The sequence below is a fragment of the Malus sylvestris genome, chromosome 3 (genome assembly GCF_916048215.2).
Source record: "Malus sylvestris chromosome 3, drMalSylv7.2, whole genome shotgun sequence".
NCBI lineage: Eukaryota > Viridiplantae > Streptophyta > Magnoliopsida > Rosales > Rosaceae > Malus > Malus sylvestris.
This window is the reverse complement of record NC_062262.1, coordinates 10,041,273-10,055,338: the sequence shown is the minus strand read 5'-3', so window position 1 is coordinate 10,055,338 and position 14,066 is coordinate 10,041,273. Positions and strand designations below refer to the sequence as shown.

Sequence of the window (14,066 nt, the reverse complement as noted above, 5' to 3'; positions counted from 1 at the left end):
TACTGCACGAGAGAAAGGTAATATCCTCAGCATTTATTCGAATGATTAAAATGAAACTTCTTTTCAACTGCGTTATTGTATATACACCATCTGAAATGCAGAACGGATTATCTGCATTAAAACTAAACCATTCACCTGAAGGACTACTTGTCCACCATCAAAGACCTTTAACAGATATCGTACATCAACATCCGCCAACGGAAAAACACTCTGAATAATAAGGAATTCAACAAAATGCACGGAAGAAAACCTTAACACTTATCTGTCCTCCATTATTGAAATATAGGGAGGTCAATCTTTGTTTGTTGGTTTAAACTTAGATCTGCTCCAACAGCAACGATGCCTCCTTCTCCGGTTTCAGTTGACATCTTCAAGAAGTAACTATGCCTGCGATATTAAATACTTAGAACCTCGTGTGAATTTAGGAGAATGGCTGACAGAGTAAGCATATTTACCATCGAGTGTCTGCTGTCAATTCAGGATGGAAGGCAGTTGCCAGCAAATTCTTCTGTCGAACTGCTACAATCACTTTATTCTCAGGCACAGGATTCTCCTGAAATATCAAAAACTAATAAGAAAATAGCAATGAAAGAAGGTAAAACGAACTTAATATATGTCAGCAGCATGCCGCCATTGGTAATTTCATCTTAGACGAATGATACTCTGGTTTTGTATAGCAATATAACTGCATATTTGCACACCAGAACAAAAGATTTGATAGTGTCTCTTCTCTTTGCCATATACAGCAGAAGCAGTGTTACTGACAACACATGACATAACCAGGTTTGTGATTGGTGATTGTACAAGCCCAAAACTAAGCGAGATGATATAACCGTACCCATGTACATAACAAACTAGTCTATCTAATTCCAGTCAACAACTTTCAATCATAGACATATGTTTCAGACAAGACCACAAGAAATTTACCGCTTCTCGGACAAGAAAATGAACTTTTGATCATAACTTGCTCCACTATCATAAACTTGCAAACTAACTACCCTATTTTAGAAAGAGATGATGAACTTGTTCTACGATAAGTATTTCGACTCCTTCCAAAACAAGTCTTATGTTTTACAAGGAAATAGGGTTACTGAAGAAGCAAATAGAGCTGCCAACTTAAACGAAACAAATGAGGCTTGACTAAAGACTGATTACATAACAGTATAACCAGTAAAAAAATTATGGACAGAAGAAAAACCACAAACCTCTTGAGCTTCAACTGCAGAATTTGAATCCACCACCTTATTAGATGGAACAGGATAATCAGCCAGAACTTCAACTTCTGGTCCTACATCAAGGATAGCGGGAGCACGGATGAAAACTCCATGAAATACTTGAGGACCACCTTCCGTAGAAGCAAGCTCTGGTACTGCAAGCTCAGCCTCAAAGCTCTGAATCTGCAAGTTTTTGGTTTACCAAAAGTTAAACAATTACCGCATTGAATATCGAAATCACGTGAACTTGAGAATAGAGAAGTGAGTGCATTACCTGACTGCCAAAGAAGTTTCTGTGGACGGTGCAATCTAGGCCGCCAACAAGTTCCTGTCCTCCTATTTTCTGTCCTGAAAAGTGAAAATCATGCCACTCCTCTCATCACATTTATAAGAACAATTGAACATATCAATAACTTAAAGGATTGATAACAACAACGAAAGAAAGAAGGAACATGAACGTGCCTGTAGCTTTGTTTGCTAAGAAAATAAGACCTGCACAGGTCCCCCAAACAGGCTTCCCCATTTTAACAAACTCACGCAGAGCAGGAAACTGTCAACAAAATAAACCAATATCAAACAAAGGAACAAATCAAAACAAACCCAGAAGCTGAGAGAGAGAGAGAGAGAGAGAGACCAGGTTGTGGTACTCGGCGAGCTTAGCCATGGTGGTGCTCTCCCCTCCAGGGATTATAAGGGAGGCCACGGTTTCAAGCTGCTCTGGCTTCCTTATCTCCACGCCCTTCACCCCAAGCCTTCTCAGAGCTACAACACACACAAACAGTCGCACAGTGCATCAGAAAAACATAGTGCAATTATATCGAATGCATTTGCTGCGAGAGAGGAGGCAAAAATGGAGTGCCTGCTATGTGTTCGTTGAAAGACCCCTGAAGAGCAAGAACGCCGACGAGGGCCATTTTTGCTCCAAGCCGCACAGAATTTGGGTTGAACGAAAGAAGGAATCGAGGGAAAGAGAAAAGGCGTGAAGCGATTGAGCGCACTGGTCTGGCGGCTTTGGCCTCTCGTTTCCTGGGCGGGCTCCACTTTTGGCCGTTTTAATAACAATATTTCACTTGATTTCTTAGTCCATGTTTTAGGAAATATTGAGATTCAAAACTTGAAGAGAATTCTGATTTGAGTTCTTGATTGCACGTTTTTTTTCAATGACTTGATTATTATATGGAAGGAGTCTCTTAGTCGTCTGCCAGTTTAGAGTAAGGGGTGGGCACTTAGAACTAAAAGCTGAAACCGAAACACGAATTAAATTGAACCGCACTGGACAATTCTGTTTTTGCGATTTTGAAACGATTTTGGTTTAAAACTAAACGGCAATATGAAAAGGTGGTATGTTCACACTCCTCTCAAATTTCGATCGTCAAATCAATTGATTGAAAAAGATCAATTAACAAAAATCAACAATGATGTGTAGAGATAAAAATGGATGTGTGAACAGTAATATCATATGAAAAACAATTTTGTTTCGGTTTTGACCATCTAAAACCTCATCGAGACTGAACCGCACTACAAAAATTAAATAAATATTTAATTTAATACCAGTATTAGGTAATTTATATTGTAAGTTTTCTTTGTTTTGTTTTTTCAATGTGTTTTATAGCTTTTGTAGGCTTTTTAAAGTTTACAATAGCTAATGTAATTTATATTGCTTATGTATTTGTATTATGTAGAGGTGTCCATTTTGAATTCAAGTATTGCATCTCTTACTCTTAGCCCATAACCACAACAGCAAGTTCCAATGCATCTCAAGCTTTTAGTTCACAAGGTTTAGTGACTCCTCATCCATCGAATTCAATTTCATAAGGTCCAAAGTCTTCCCAAGTATCATCTTCTCAAGCTCATTTACAAGTTCAAAGGCCTCTTAACCTTCGAAGAGTAAGTGTCCAAAATGAAAGGGAAAGAGAAAGGGTTGAACGATGCAAAGTAGTGACTTAAAAGTTGAAGCACCAAAACCTTTTTGTTGAATTGCATAAACCTTTTTGTTGAAGCACCAAAACATTTTCATTAGTTTTCCTTTATTTTTTTAAATTATACCACTAATCTCATAAGGCATTTTGTATTGAAGTTTGTTTGAACTTTAGTTTTAGTATGGTAAACTTAATTTTTTCAATTGGGTATTACTAGAGTAATGTCATATGGCATTTTGATGTTGAACTTTATTTCAAGTTCAATTTTAGTGTGATGATCATGAATTTTTTTCAATTGGGTAGTATTAATAGCATAAAACATTTAGTTTGCAAAACCAAAACTGTTTGAAACTAAACTGAGCCACAACCAATGATTTGGTTCCATTTCGGTTCAAGTTTCAAAACTGCACAAGAAAAAATAGTATTGATGATATTTATTTGCTTCCATTTTCTCACAAGCCAAACAAGGTGTAACAATCTGACCATTCACACTCCACTTAAGCATTTCAAAACACAACTGCTTTGATCTGACATGCAACAAGTTTCTACACACTGTTTGGATTCTAAGAGAGGTTTTGCCTTCGAATCACTCTTTGAAAAGATTTAAGAAAAGGCGAAAGGAAGTGAAGGGTTACAAGTGGATTGTCCTAATAGATAGGACATTCCTCTTCAATTCAGTGCATCCCGAGATCAAACTCTTCCCTTTCCGTAATTTTGATGAACAGAGAGATTGAAATGTTATAAATCACATGCTTGCTACCTAATCCAATATTTTTGAAAATAAAAATTGCCATGGAGTGACAACGCAAGTGGTAGGCGATATGATGTAGCACTTGAGATTGTCCAAATACTCTGGTTCTTCAACAGGTTTCACAATCTTAAAAGAGTAACATAAAAGTTGTTCTCTCACTGATAGATTAAATAAATAACACATATGATACATTACTAGACGGAGCATGAACGAATGGCTTCCTGAATTGGACTCGTCGGTGGAAGAACTTGCTCCAATGCAGCATTCGAGGGAAGGAAACACCAAAAGTTGTCAAAAATGCAACAGTTTCAAACTGCATTGTGATGGTCATAAGGATCTGTTTCAGCTATCAAATATACAAATGAACTTCTCAATTTTAGGTTTGAATTTCGTAAATTGCGAGTTCTATTCTAAAGATAATCATTTCAGTTTTTTTTTTTTGTTTTTTTTAAACGATCCTATATTATTAGAAGAATGAAAAGGTATGATTCCTTAAAATTATGATAATTTAAATTTCACTTGCTGAACCATCAAAGTTATACATCAACAACATATCAATTTAAAATACGATGTCGGAATTAAAATTAAATATAGAGCAATCAGATATCAATGATGTTTTAAAAGAACTGATCATTTCAGCAATTGAGATTTTTTTTTTTGAACAAACGGTATTATCAACGTAAAGGGAAGAGGGTAGGTTTGGCCTTACAATGATCTAGTAATAGTGTGATTCAAATTCGTCTTTGACAGCAATTGAGATTTTAAAAGTAATTATTTTGATTAGTTTTTCAAACAGACCTTTTATTTGTAGGATTCAGTTATAAGTGTTTTTAAAATGACTGAAAATACTTTTGGAGAAAGTATTTTTGAGTTCAAAATCACTTATAGTGTTTCCTGCAAAAGCCGCATAACTATTATTTCTCCAAAATGCACTTGGATAAAATTTTCTAGTCACTTGTATTTTTACTAAAAATTCTTTTTTTTTTTATGGAAAGTGCTACTTGCATACCTATTTTTCGTTAAAATGAACAGTATCAAAAACTTTTCGTTAAAATTCTAAAAAAAAAAAAAATAGAACTATTTAAAAAAAAAATTTAATAAAAAAGGAAAAGAAAACTATGCAAAAGTCTGAGAGCGGTAGAGGTTCCAACACAAACTGTCGCGCGTTTTATCGGTGCGCGTATGAACTCGGAACTCTCCACATTTGTCTGTGGCAAAAGGTATGAAATCCTCTCTCATGGCTCTTTAGCTTCGGCTTATTCTACATTGTATTTCTGAGCTAGCCTCCCTCCTGGGTTCTTTAATCCTCTATCAAAATCATACCTTTGGCGTTTGCGGTGTTTCCACAAGCAGCATAGCGCGGGGATAAATTGAAAGACTAGATTTCAGGTTAAAAAAATTTTAGTGTCTAAACCCAAAAAACTTGATTAGCGTTGTTTGATATTGATTATGATGAAAATTATTAGCTAAGATTCTAGTTCCAAACCCTTGATTAGATTTAGCTAATGCCGATTTTATGCGATCTATTGTTCATGTTAAATGTAGTTTGAGCAGTTCATTAAGTGATATTAGGTTAAATTTGGGGCTAAATTTGATTTTTTTATAATCATGGTGGTGAAGGGTTGTGAGAAGCAATTTCTTTTTGTTATTGCCGAATGGGTTTTTATCGTTCGTCGAAAATTCACATGGTTTTCATGAATTTTCATATAGTGTTCATGTTAAATGTAGTTTGACCAGTTCATGGAGTGATATTAGGTTAAATTTGGGGCTAAATTTGATTTTTTTTTTTTTTTATAATCATGGTGGTGAAGGGTTGTGAGAAGCAAGTTCTTTTTGTTAATTATCGTTCGTTGAAAATTCACATGGTTTTCATGAATAGGTATTGGGGAAGCAAGAAATTTTGGCTGGAGCAGTCGGTTTCGGTTGCAAGGATTTCATCTTCAACCTTTGTGTTTAACCAAACCCACAAGTTCTTTGAGAGTTGAGATGCAGCAGCGGCAGCAATACCACCACCACTTGGGTTTTGAAGAATCACCAAGTGGAAGCAGTGGTCCTAGGGTGAGCTTATTGATTCATCACCTTCCGGAAGCTATTTCTGAGGAGACTCTGTTTCGGCTGTTATCCCACTATGGTGCTTCTTCTGTTCGCTCATGCGCTGCTACTGGCCGGTCAATTCTCTCTTCTCCTTCTGATTTGTTATTGTTCCTCTGTTTTTTTCTTTTGCTCCCCTCGCTATAATCTATATGCATATACTCACAGGCTGAGAAACTGCGCATTTGTGGATTTCCAAAACGAAGGCTTGGCGTACTCGGCACAACGACAGTTAAATGGGTATCACAAGCACTGTCATATACTCGTTTTCTTGCATTGCAGTCACATTGTCATGTTATGTTACTAATTGATTTGTGGCCTTGTTTTCCTTGTTTGGGTAGGCTGAGGTTTCTTGGTAAGGTCTTGAAAGTAGAGAGAGCAGCCACCAATAATGATAAGCCATCACAGGCTGCTAACAACGATTGTATTTCTGTAAACCCCACTTCCAAACCATCTTTGGTCCACAATCCTACCATCAAGATAGAGGCTGAAAAAATTGAAGTCTCAAGATCAGAGCCCATTGCTCCAAGGCTTGGTGTAGACTATCCCTTTCCTCCTCACCTCGAGTATGTTATTCCACTCCACTTCTTCAAATTATTAAAACATATGTTATGAGGGTCCTCCTGTATTTGAGAAATTTATCTATATGTTTGTTAGTCTGTTACTCATATGTTAATGTGGATGGGAAGTTATATCTCTATTGTACCCTCCAATAGGTTTAAAATGATTTGATTTTTATGTATTACAGGTACGCTTACCCGCCACCAGATGGAAATATTCTAACCAACGTTGTAAATGCTCTTATAGCTGTACCTCGCTTTTATACACAGGTTCTCTCTAATCTCAGACAAAACTAATGTAACAGTGCACTTAAGATCTCATAATTTGAATATGTACTTTGTTTTTATCTAGTCAGTGAGACATATTTTAGGCCATATTATCTCAATTGTAGGTTTTGCACTTGATGAACAAAATGAACATACCAGCTCCATTTCGTATGGCTCTTCCCTCTCCACCACTACCACCCTCAGTACCCGTGCCACTTCCACCACCTCCCCCACTTCTAGCCGAAAAGCCTTGCTCGGCTGATTTATCAAGTGAAGAGTCAGAAATGGAATCTTCGGATGAGGTAATTTCATAGGTTGCCAAGTCTTCCTTTGATAACTATTTATGTTTTTTTCTTTAAGTTTGCATGCGTGAATGCATGAGAGGAAGAGAGGGGTACCATGGTTTCAAGAATGAGAATTAAGAACAATCCAAACCCAACCCCCCCCCCCCCCCCCTCCTCTCTCTTCCTCCTCCTCAAAGAACAAAAAACTGAAAACGTTAACAAAAAAAGCACTAAAGCATCTGGAACACACATATATGCACTTGTAAGTGCACATTGAACTATGATACTTGTGAAATCATTTCATGTTTCTTCAATTTCATACATCCACACATCCACATTTGGATTATTATGTCAAAAGAAGAAAAATTACTCTAGCTGTCTAATTTTCTAGTTTCTTTATAGTTTACACATCCTTTGAGAATTTGAATTGAATGTTATCAGGAAGTCAAGGAAAAATCCTATAGCAGAGCTTTTAGTGGACGGAAGCGTATTAAGCGGGAAGCTATTGTTGGTCCTGCAGTTGATAAAGATGTAGCTCATGAAGATGTTGGATTGAAATCGGCCACTCTTATCCCAAAGGAGATTCCAATGATAAAAAAGAAGAACCCTATCGTACAGGTCGTTAATCTTTTTTTATAGGAAGAGGTCATTTACTTTTCAAGATGAATGGTCATCTTTATAGGTTGATCTCTTATGCCTAGCTATTTTTCATATATTCTTCTTGGATTGTTGCAGATAAAAATTGCACCCAAAGTTGTTGCTAATGAAAATAAAGATGATGGCATTACTGAAGACTCAGAGCATCCAGAAAATGAGAGTGCAGATATCAACGCTTTTGCGACTCCAGAAGAACTGGAAAAAGGAAAATTGCCTCCAGAAGAAATATTATCACTGCCAATGTTTAAGGTACCAATTTGACATTTGGCTCTATTTTGGTAGGCGGCCTTGCTGTCTGGAGTCTGAAGCGATGCCTAGTCATAAAAATTATATATTAACTTTAAGGGAAAATTTTAGGTGACTTGTGAAAAAAAGATATTTAATACAGAGATCTTACTTGGAATCTGCAGAACTATGCAGCTGGGAATCCGGCCTCGGTGTTGTATATAAAGAACTTGGCAAAGGATATTGTTGCTGATGACTTCTATTACATATTTGGTGAGCTCACAGTTACGATGAACTCTATATAGCTTATTTTAGTTTTCTTAAACTGTATGTTAGAAATCTTAGTTCTCCGCAAGTATTAATGCTGAGATATCCTAAATAGTAGTATTGAAGAAGTGATCCTTTACATGTGAATTCTCTTCACATTTTTGTGGTGTCCAAACAGTAGAAATCACTCCAATTTTCCAGGTCCAAGAATTGTTAAACTGTCTTGCACCTAGGTTTAACCATTCTAAACTACTGTAATACTGTTGTTATGCCGTAGGGTCATTATTTGGAAGCATTGATACAGCCAAATCTGGTCTCAGCGTGAAGCTCATGCAGGTGAGATCTCTTGATCACCTTTATGCTTCCAAGTCAACCTTTGTTCCTTTACATATTTGATTACCAATGCTGTCCTAAGTTACTCTCTTTGTACATCAAGGATAGCTGAAATATTTCAATGGAACAAGAAAAAAGTGGAAAGATAGAAAACTACGATGGGTTATGGGCTCAGTTTGAGAAAATTGTGGGGGACTATGAGGTTGGAATGAGACGTTTACCCTGACTTATGAAGAAAGCATCTAATAAACTTTAAGGAGTTCATATATAAATTCGAATGCCTTGACAAAGACTTGTTGTAATGAAGATTTCATTCCTTATAATGTGTCTGTGGCATGTTATATTATCTTGAAAGGTGTCTTTTGCCAATCTTTGCATCTGCTTCCAAGTGCTTTCCTACCAGCAAAAGCTGAAAGTAATATTTTGGATTGCAGGAAGGAAGAATGAGAGGCCAAGCTTTTGTGACATTTCCATCAGTTGAACTAGCACATTATGCTTTGGTATGCCCCTCTGATCTCAATTAATAGTTGCTGTACAATTAGTATCAAGATGGTCTTGGTGCTCGTCTGCTAGTTTTATGATGATTTCATAGGTCTTGATGGATTTTTAATTGCATCCAGTGTACGCAGTTTTGCTTACCATTCAAGCAGACATCTGTAGTCCCTTTGTTATCTTGCTTTTTCGTTGAAGCATGGATAAAATCACTCATTTGTTATACCATTATAACCTTCGTTGCAGAATCTAGTAAATGGGTATGTGTTCAAAGGCAAACCAATGATCATCCAGTTTGGCCGGAATCCTGCAGCTGGGAAAGCGAATTAAAATGGTGAACTATCCGTGGACGTTCTGAATTTAATCCACCATGCTATCAGTTTACTGAATTTAATCACCTGCAACATTGCGAGTAATCAGCACCCTCAGTTTACCAACATCAACAGATTTATATCATGCAATCATATTCTTCTCTTTCAGAAATTGGCTGGGAGTGGGGTTTTCTCCAGAACTCCTCGAGCACGAATCTCCGGTGGTGCAGAAGAAAGAAACTGTAATATGTTGCTACCCATGCAACTAAAGTGGACTGAGAGCTGGTGGTTCTGAAAAGGTTGAAGATACATGCCCAGATGTTCTCTACTAGGCATCCTGCATCAGCTCAAAAGTTTTCCACATCAGAATGCGTTTAATTGACCGATGCAGCTGTGATTAGTTACCCAGAATGTTGCATTTGATTTGAGTCACCAGAGGTTTTCTAGAAAGCCCTAATGACAAAGGCAACAGCCATTGTAGCTTAAAAGTTACCGCTGTAATTTTTTGTGTCTGAGCTGTATCCGACTTCCGGGCCCAAGAATTTCTCCATAATTCTTCTCATGTCTTGGACTCTTGGCTTAAAAGTTAAAACTAACGAGTAGAGAAAGTTGGTTTCAAAGGAGAAATGATTTCTTTCTTTTCAGAGTAAAAGGGTTGGTTATCAAATATCAATCAAGTTAAATAACTAAGAAAACATATTTTTTTTTTCAACTTTTATATTGAAGTTACACAATGTATCAGTCATAATTTGGTGTTAAATTTGTTATTTAAGAGAATCGAACCAATAACACACTGTAATGTAGGAGTGAAAAGAAAACTACTAAATTATAGTGACTAATGGCAAAAAAAAAAAAGGTTCTTTTTGGGGTTTTGACAAAGTCAAGATTTGTAAATGGACATGGACTCATTTGTTTGAATTTATAAATATAGAAATTTAAAATTTTCGCATGGCAAAAAAATTGAAATTTGGGACCTCCAATCCCAAAAATAAATTTTACGTAAAGAGATATCATCTCTAAATTTATATGATTGAGAGTTTAAAAATAAAAAATTTCATATTCAAATTCTTTGTTAAGTTAGCCGAAAATTCACAAATTCTTAAAAATTTCCGTTATTTTAAAGTTATTTGGTAATCTTGAAGTAAAAAGACAAAAATGCCTAGCAATTTGGGTACATAATTATGAACTGGTGGGCGTCTCTGCGTCTCCGTGCTGTGGGTCTCATCACTCCAACGGCCACAGCAAATCAAGGTCAATCGAACCATGAACAACGGCGAACAAAGACGCCTAAACGGAGAAGCTGAGGAAGACGAAGACGACGACGACGCAAACAATGGTGGCCTCGCTGCCTGGGAGCGAGCTTACGCCGACGAGAGGTCGTGGGAGTCTCTGCAGGAGGACGAGTCCGGGCTTCTCCAGCCCATTGACAACCAGTCCCTCAAACATGCCCAATACCGCCGCCGCCTTCGCGCCGCCTCCACAGCCCGAATCCAAAAGGGTCTCATTCGTTATCTTTTCATTGTTATCGACCTCTCTAAGGTATCTGATTCCTGTTTGCTTGTTGCCCTTTCGAGATTTTAGGAAATTTTATTCAATTTTGCTAATGGGTCTGTCATCTGTTTGTGTTGAGAGAGAGAGAGAGAGAGAGATTTTAGCTTAATTTTTACTATTTTTCTGGTCTGATCTGCAGGAATTTGTTTTTCTGAAACCTTTGTTTGGTAAAGTTTGAAGCTTTAAATTGATTCGAGTGAATTGACTATATTTTAGTACTGCCATTTTTCGGGTTGATGAACTTAGCTTGGGCAGTCAATGATATTGGTTTATATCATCTTCAATCAAGAACAAAAATGGTGTATTAAGATACATGGATGCAGAAGTTTTTTTGTGACAGTTCTTGTGCAATGTATTTAATATGTGATGTTAAATTGATACATTTGGTTTCGTTTGATACTTGAAGGCAGCTGCAGAAATGGATTTTCGACCAAGCCGAATGGGGGTCGTTGCAAAACATGTTGAGGCTTTCATAAGAGAGTTTTTCTACCAGAATCCGCTGAGTCAAGTTGGCCTGGTGACTGTAAAAGATGGTGTTGCTCATTGCTTGACGGATCTTGGTGGCAGTCCCGAGTCTCATGTTAAAGCTTTGATGGGTAAACTGGAATGCTCTGGTGACTCGTCCCTACAGAACGCATTGGATCTTGTACATGGGTATCTTAATCAGATTCCATCATATGGTCATAGAGAAGTATTGATCTTATATTCAGCTCTCAGTACCTGTGATCCTGGAGATATAATGGAAACTATCCAGAAGTGTAAGAAATCCAAAATTAGGTGCTCAGTTATCGGTCTCTCAGCAGAAATTTTCATATGCAAACATCTATGCCAAGAAACCGGTGGCTTGTACTATATTGCATTGGATGAGGTGAGTTCATCTAAGTAAACCCTACACTGCTAAACTACACGAGAATGAATAACCAAAAATAGTCAACAGAGTTAAAAGTTGTTGTAGTGACTGCCAAGTGATCTTTTGTTTTGCATGTAAAAGATTTAAGATTTTCATCGACGGTTATTATTGGAATTAACCTACAAAATTCGTTTTTATAACATTGGTTATGATATGTTTCTTCTTGTGTAGGCACACTTAAAAGAGTTGATATTGGAACATGCACCTCCACCTCCAGCAATAGCAGAATTTGCAATTGCTAACTTGATAAAGATGGGCTTCCCACAAAGAGCAGGAGAGGGCTCTGTGGCCATTTGTTCATGTCACAAGGAGGCAAAGGTAGGAGCTGGATACACTTGTCCTAGGTGCAAGGCTCGTGTTTGTGAGCTACCTACAGAATGTCGCATTTGTGGGCTGACACTCATTTCTTCCCCTCATTTAGCAAGGTCTTATCATCATCTCTTTCCCATTGTACCTTTTGACGAGGTCCCTCTGTCACTACTAATTGATCAACAAAACAAGTTTCCTAGAGCTTGTTTCGGCTGCCAACAAAATCTTCTCGGTCCTGGTAAGTATGTATGTACATAAAGTAGATACTATGGAGTTTTTGGAATAAATTTGATAGCACTGCAGTATATTTTTGTTTTCTTGTGAAATGTTGTAGATGTAGGTTAGTCGTGTCTTTTATGATTGTTTTGCTATCATTATTGAAACAAGTGCATAAGAAGAGATGAAAGGAATCCACTAACCGAGGACAACATGATCTCCAAAACAACTGTCTGAATGAAATACTAAGTTCACAATCTAAAAGCTTAGCCATAGCTGTAATAAGATTGGACGTATTTAGCTTCAATGTATTCTCTTTTGGGGAAGATATCCACAGACCAGGCAATATTCTTGATGTGAATTACATGGTTCAATTCTATTAAACATCGGCCTCATTGTCTGACAGAAGTTACGCAAGTCTGATAAGGAAGCTGGGGACCGTGGTGTTTGGTTGTTGTATTGCAACATGTTAGCAGATGCTCCCTTAGAAGCAGCAGCATGAAGCTGCTTGTGACTGTAGGAATAATAAGACACTTAAAGGGAGAATAAGAGAATAAAAGGCCTTTTCTTATCCCGCCAAAAAGATTCGGTAATAGAAAGGGAAAGAGAGAAAGAAATACAAGTGAAAAGATGAACCTGGAAACATTACTTTTAAAATCACAGGCCCTTGCCTCCCAAACGTATATCCAAGTTATTCCTTGATGTCATATGTAAATCTTGCCTTTGTTTTCAGTTTATGTACCAGGCCTGTGTAACAGGTGGGATCGCCTCCCTATCTTACATTTGTTTTCACTGTATATGACACAGGAAACAAGCCCGGCCTTCGGGTCGCTTGCCCAAAATGCAAACAGCACTTCTGCCTTGAATGCGACATATATATTCATGAAAGCTTGCATAACTGCCCAGGTTGTGAGAGCACTAGGCATTCCAGGATTCCAAATATAAATGAAGGATGAAGTACAGCAGATTTTAATACGATGCTGCCTCCACATATGCGCCGGTCTCGCACGCCTCACCATGGTACCCGAACGTATGACCTGGCTACTGTCACGGGTGCTAGTTGTTCAAAGCAAGCATCTACCGTGGTGGCTTTGGGGAGTCCGCGATCCTTTCATCAAACGTTGCAAGAGAAAAAACAGTAGTGTTTACAGTACCATGAATCTGAGTTTCGAAAATTATTGCCATATCGATCGTTTTAAGAAACAGAGGAATTTTCCCCTTAATTCCAGTTGGAGATTTGTTACTGCTAACTTCATAGAGGGGTATTTGTACTAGGATAGACCTGACTTCTTAAGATTGGAGATTTGTTTCCGCCTTGGTTTTGATTGGAAGAAAATGGCATTTTTCCGACCTGTTTGTCGATAATTTTTATATATAATTCTCAATTTCCTCTCATCTCAAGTCATGCTAGACCGTATACCAAGGTCTGTTGGTATTATTCTCCACTCGTAAGTCCTACTCTTATAATGGTAAGTTTGGTATCAATTTATTGATGGCTCTTCCTTCCCACAAATACCGTTAACGGACTCAAACTAGCCATCCAAGTCTGTTAAACTTGGTGACGATTACTTACTAGGAAAGAATAATACTGCTAGACTGTAGTGCTAGCTGACGTCATCCATGCGATGACATATTGCATAAAACTGGCCGAAACAATTTCCACGGTTGGGACTCCGGATTCAGAAATTACAAGAAATTCACCCATACAT

At 37.5% G+C, this 14,066-nt stretch overlaps 3 protein-coding genes across 5 annotated transcripts; 2 read left to right on the top strand and 1 right to left on the bottom strand.

Moving 5' to 3' along the window:
* Positions 1-12: 12 nt before the first annotated feature.
* On the bottom strand, positions 13-2,337 carry LOC126615898 (probable pyridoxal 5'-phosphate synthase subunit PDX2). Its single transcript, XM_050283826.1, has 7 exons — positions 2,074-2,337; positions 1,849-1,976; positions 1,677-1,764; positions 1,489-1,562; positions 1,206-1,397; positions 456-553; positions 13-387 (listed from the first exon to the last, which is right to left on the bottom strand). The coding sequence occupies exons 1-7, from the start codon at positions 2,126-2,128 to the stop codon at positions 273-275; spliced, it is 750 nt and encodes a 249-aa protein (XP_050139783.1). The 5' UTR covers positions 2,129-2,337; the 3' UTR covers positions 13-272.
* Positions 2,338-5,007: 2,670 nt separating this feature from the next.
* On the top strand, positions 5,008-9,998 carry LOC126616911 (U11/U12 small nuclear ribonucleoprotein 65 kDa protein). 3 transcript variants are annotated; one of them, XM_050285037.1, is made up of 13 exons: positions 5,113-5,273; positions 5,764-6,052; positions 6,144-6,215; positions 6,317-6,541; positions 6,724-6,805; positions 6,928-7,104; positions 7,528-7,704; positions 7,822-7,992; positions 8,154-8,241; positions 8,513-8,571; positions 9,003-9,068; positions 9,307-9,394; positions 9,541-9,998. In XM_050285037.1, the coding sequence occupies exons 2-12, from the start codon at positions 5,871-5,873 to the stop codon at positions 9,388-9,390; spliced, it is 1,383 nt and encodes a 460-aa protein (XP_050140994.1). In that variant the 5' UTR covers positions 5,113-5,273; positions 5,764-5,870; the 3' UTR covers positions 9,391-9,394; positions 9,541-9,998. The 3 variants fall into 3 exon arrangements, with proteins under 3 accessions (XP_050140993.1, XP_050140994.1, XP_050140992.1); XM_050285036.1 differs by lacking the exon at positions 5,113-5,273 and adding an exon at positions 5,008-5,104 and having other exon boundaries at positions 9,307-9,998; XM_050285035.1 differs by having other exon boundaries at positions 9,307-9,998.
* Positions 9,999-10,556: 558 nt separating this feature from the next.
* Positions 10,557-13,752, top strand: LOC126615146 (general transcription factor IIH subunit 2). The gene is made up of 4 exons (XM_050282902.1): positions 10,557-10,910; positions 11,329-11,790; positions 12,004-12,379; positions 13,165-13,752. The coding sequence occupies exons 1-4, from the start codon at positions 10,635-10,637 to the stop codon at positions 13,311-13,313; spliced, it is 1,263 nt and encodes a 420-aa protein (XP_050138859.1). The 5' UTR covers positions 10,557-10,634; the 3' UTR covers positions 13,314-13,752.
* Positions 13,753-14,066: the final 314 nt, after the last annotated feature.

What these genes read in the sequence shown, in the direction of transcription:
- LOC126615898 (XM_050283826.1), bottom strand. Translation starts at nt 2,128, where the DNA reads ATGGCCCTCGTCGGCGTTCTTGCTCTTCAGGGGTCTTTCAACGAACAC. An exon ending in CTGCAGTTGAAGCTCAAGAG is followed by an intron (nt 554 to 1,205) that starts GTTTGTGGTTTT and finishes TTGATATTTCAG; the next exon opens with GAGAATCCTGTGCCTGAGAA. An exon ending in TTGACAGCAGACACTCGATG is followed by an intron (nt 388 to 455) that starts GTAAATATGCTT and finishes TTAATATCGCAG; the next exon opens with GCATAGTTACTTCTTGAAGA.
- LOC126615146 (XM_050282902.1), top strand. Translation starts at nt 10,635, where the DNA reads ATGAACAACGGCGAACAAAGACGCCTAAACGGAGAAGCTGAGGAAGAC. An exon ending in ACTATATTGCATTGGATGAG is followed by an intron (nt 11,791 to 12,003) that starts GTGAGTTCATCT and finishes CTTCTTGTGTAG; the next exon opens with GCACACTTAAAAGAGTTGAT. An exon ending in ACAAAATCTTCTCGGTCCTG is followed by an intron (nt 12,380 to 13,164) that starts GTAAGTATGTAT and finishes TATATGACACAG; the next exon opens with GAAACAAGCCCGGCCTTCGG.
- LOC126616911 (XM_050285036.1), top strand. Translation starts at nt 5,871, where the DNA reads ATGCAGCAGCGGCAGCAATACCACCACCACTTGGGTTTTGAAGAATCA. An exon ending in TACCTCGCTTTTATACACAG is followed by an intron (nt 6,806 to 6,927) that starts GTTCTCTCTAAT and finishes TCTCAATTGTAG; the next exon opens with GTTTTGCACTTGATGAACAA. An exon ending in AACTAGCACATTATGCTTTG is followed by an intron (nt 9,069 to 9,306) that starts GTATGCCCCTCT and finishes CCTTCGTTGCAG; the next exon opens with AATCTAGTAAATGGGTATGT.